The sequence below is a fragment of the Diaphorina citri genome, unplaced genomic scaffold (assembly GCF_000475195.1).
Source record: "Diaphorina citri unplaced genomic scaffold, Diaci psyllid genome assembly version 1.1 scaffold122, whole genome shotgun sequence".
Classification (NCBI taxonomy): Eukaryota; Metazoa; Arthropoda; class Insecta; order Hemiptera; family Psyllidae; genus Diaphorina; species Diaphorina citri.
Genome location: NW_007377559.1, coordinates 279,338 through 282,053, shown reverse-complemented (window position 1 = coordinate 282,053; position 2,716 = coordinate 279,338). Strand labels below are relative to the sequence as shown.

Sequence of the window (2,716 nt, the reverse complement as noted above, 5' to 3'; positions counted from 1 at the left end):
GCGGTTTGTTCGCGGTATTCGCGGATTGTTCGCGGTATTCGCGGATTGACCGCGGTATCCGCGATTTGTCCGCGGTATCCGCGATTTGTTCGCGGTATTCGCGGATTGTTCGCGGTATTCGCGGATTGTTCGCGAGATTTACCTACATTCAGCAACAATCTACCCACCATCCTCACATTAACCTCACCTAACCTCAATGGGGCCAAAAAAGGGGCCAACAGGATGGTCACCCATCCAAAGGCCAACCACAGACAGTTTCGCTTACTGGAGTGATCCTTGAGAACTTCTGGATGCAATGTGCTATCACCACTGGTTGTTTAGAGTGCTTTCAAGTCATCTGAAAGAGGAATTAGCCAGCCTAGTTAGCTTAGTTGGTAGCGCGTCTGCCTTGTAAGCGCTAGGCCGCGGGTTCGATTCCCGCCCGGGGCGGATTTTATCCTGAAGGGATAATGTTCGTTCTCGGAACGGCTGGCTTTCTCCTATCCTGTCTTCCTTCTCTCTTCGATTTCGGGACGATAAGACCATAGCAGTTAAAGTTCCCTCTGTCAAACCTCTTTAAAAAAATTTATACAATAGGGCTGTCTAGAATTGACTGACAAGAAATGCCAACCCTATTTAAATAGGAAAAGTCTGGAAAAAAGAAGTAGAAGATGAAAAAGAATGTTACCTACATTCAGCAACAATCTACCCACCATCCTCACATTAACCTCACGTAACCTCAATGGGGTCAAAAAAGAGGCCAACAGGATGGTCACCCATCCAAAGACCAACCACAGACAATTTCGCTTACTGGAGTGATCCTTTGAGAACTTCTGGATTCAATGTGCTATCACCACTGGTTGGTTAGAGTGCTTTCAAGTCATCTGAAAGAGGAAATAAATTTCGCTATTCACATTGTGCTAAATCCCTATTTCCACTAGGTAAAACTATTTGACATGAAGCTACTGTTCCTCATCACTGCCTTCTGTCAAGAGGTGCGACTTCACGTGAAGGAAGAACAGCATGGTGTCACCTACCTCATTGAAATACTCGATCTCATACTGAAACAAGCGGCTAGTGAAAACAAAAGTCTTCAACCTCATGTAAGTCTAGAATCTAGTCTAGAATCTATCTTTAGTTCGAAAGAAACAGTTCCTCAAACTAATAATTAACTAACCATATTTGAAATTTAACTATCATGAATAAGAGATAATTGAATTGATAATAATTCAGATGGGCATTATAATTTAACTATCAGGTCCATCTGATGCCAGGCATACTACGGGACGGGCATGCTACGACGCAGACAACACATTGAATGTTTCATTGCTATGAAATAAAAACGGTGGTGAAACTTAAAAAAAAAAAAAAAAAAAAAAAAAAAAAAAAAAAAAAAAAACCCCCCACAAAGCCCCAACCCCCAAAATACAAACAAGCCAAAAATGAAAAAACGCCCCTACAGAGCCCCATAGCCCATAGATCCAATCGAGCCCTTGACGCGCGAATGTTCTTTAGTGTTAAAAAAAAATAATTTCAATGAAAATTATATATGCCAAATTTCATCCAAATCGTACAACCTATGAACTTTTACACCTAACCCACCATAAACTTTTCAATCTTTTCCCCAGGTCGTTCTGAACGAGGAGCAAGTTCTTCTCCTAGCGGAAGTTCTCAAAACCTTATTCAATCTCCTGTGCAAATACTCCATGAGTCAACCTATGGATGAAGATGACCCACTCTCACACAGACTGGTATCTTTCCTACGGGATCTAATGCTGTGTGAAGTGAAGCCCAGTACAAGAGTGGGATTGCTGCGTACCCATGTTATTAATTTACTCACTGCTGTACCAGTAAGTAGACTAGTATACTATTCCTGTACCAGTAAGTAGAAGAGTTTACCTTGTTTGTCCTGCTGAAATGGGATTGAAAGTCCCTTTATCCTCGTCAAATCTAATCGGGGTCTTACTTATTTCGAAATTTTTTTTCTCATCATCATCCGATTACATTACTTTCTCACACATGATCTTGCTGCTTAGCGTGTAAATAAATAAAAATAAAACATTAGTTTTCATTCTTTAGGACAGTAAAAATAACAATGGGGTAAAAAAAAAAAAAAAATATGTTTGACAGAGGGAACCTGCTAAGGCCTTATCGTCCCGAAATCGAAGAGAGAAGGAAGACAGGATAGGAGAAAGCCAGCCGTTCCGAGAACGAACATTATCCCTTCGCGGTATTCGCGGATTGTTCGCGGTATCCGCGATTTGTCCGCGGTATCCGCGATTTGTTCGCGGTATTCGCGGATTGTTCGCGGTATTCGCGGATTGTTCGCGATATCCGCGATTTGTTCGCGGTATTCGCGGTTTGTTCGCGGTATCCGCGGTTTGTTCGCGGTATCCGCGGTTTGTTCGCGGTATCCGCGGTTTGTTCGCGATATCGCAATTTGTTCGCGGTATCCGCGATTTGTTCGCGGTATCCGCGGTTTGTTCGCGGTATCCGCGGTTTGTTCGCGGTATCCGCGGTTTGTTCGCGATATGTTCGCGGCATTCGCGATTTGTTCGCGATATCCGCGATTTGTTCGCGGTATCCGCGATTTGTTCGCGGTATCCGCGATTTGTTCGCGGTATCCGCGGTTTGTTCTCGGTATCCGCGGTTTGTTCGCGGTATCCGCGGTTTGTTCGCGATATTTGCGATTTGTTCGCGGTATCCGCGATTTGTTCGCGGTATCCGCGGTTTGTTC

At 43.7% G+C, this 2,716-nt stretch overlaps 2 protein-coding genes across 3 annotated transcripts in view; one reads left to right on the top strand and one right to left on the bottom strand.

The window, feature by feature from the left end:
- Positions 1-2,716, bottom strand: part of LOC103524809 (A-kinase anchor protein 9-like) — a 10,763-nt gene that overhangs the window by 4,214 nt on the left and 3,833 nt on the right. The window lies entirely within an intron of this gene.
- On the top strand, positions 901-1,883 carry LOC113465528 (synembryn-A-like). Its single transcript, XM_026820107.1, has 2 exons — positions 901-1,082; positions 1,608-1,883. Exons 1-2 carry the CDS (start codon positions 936-938, stop codon positions 1,866-1,868), a joined length of 408 nt encoding a protein of 135 aa, XP_026675908.1. The 5' UTR covers positions 901-935; the 3' UTR covers positions 1,869-1,883.

What these genes read in the sequence shown, in the direction of transcription:
- LOC113465528 (XM_026820107.1), top strand. Translation starts at nt 936, where the DNA reads ATGAAGCTACTGTTCCTCATCACTGCCTTCTGTCAAGAGGTGCGACTT. An exon ending in ACAAAAGTCTTCAACCTCAT is followed by an intron (nt 1,083 to 1,607) that starts GTAAGTCTAGAA and finishes TCTTTTCCCCAG; the next exon opens with GTCGTTCTGAACGAGGAGCA.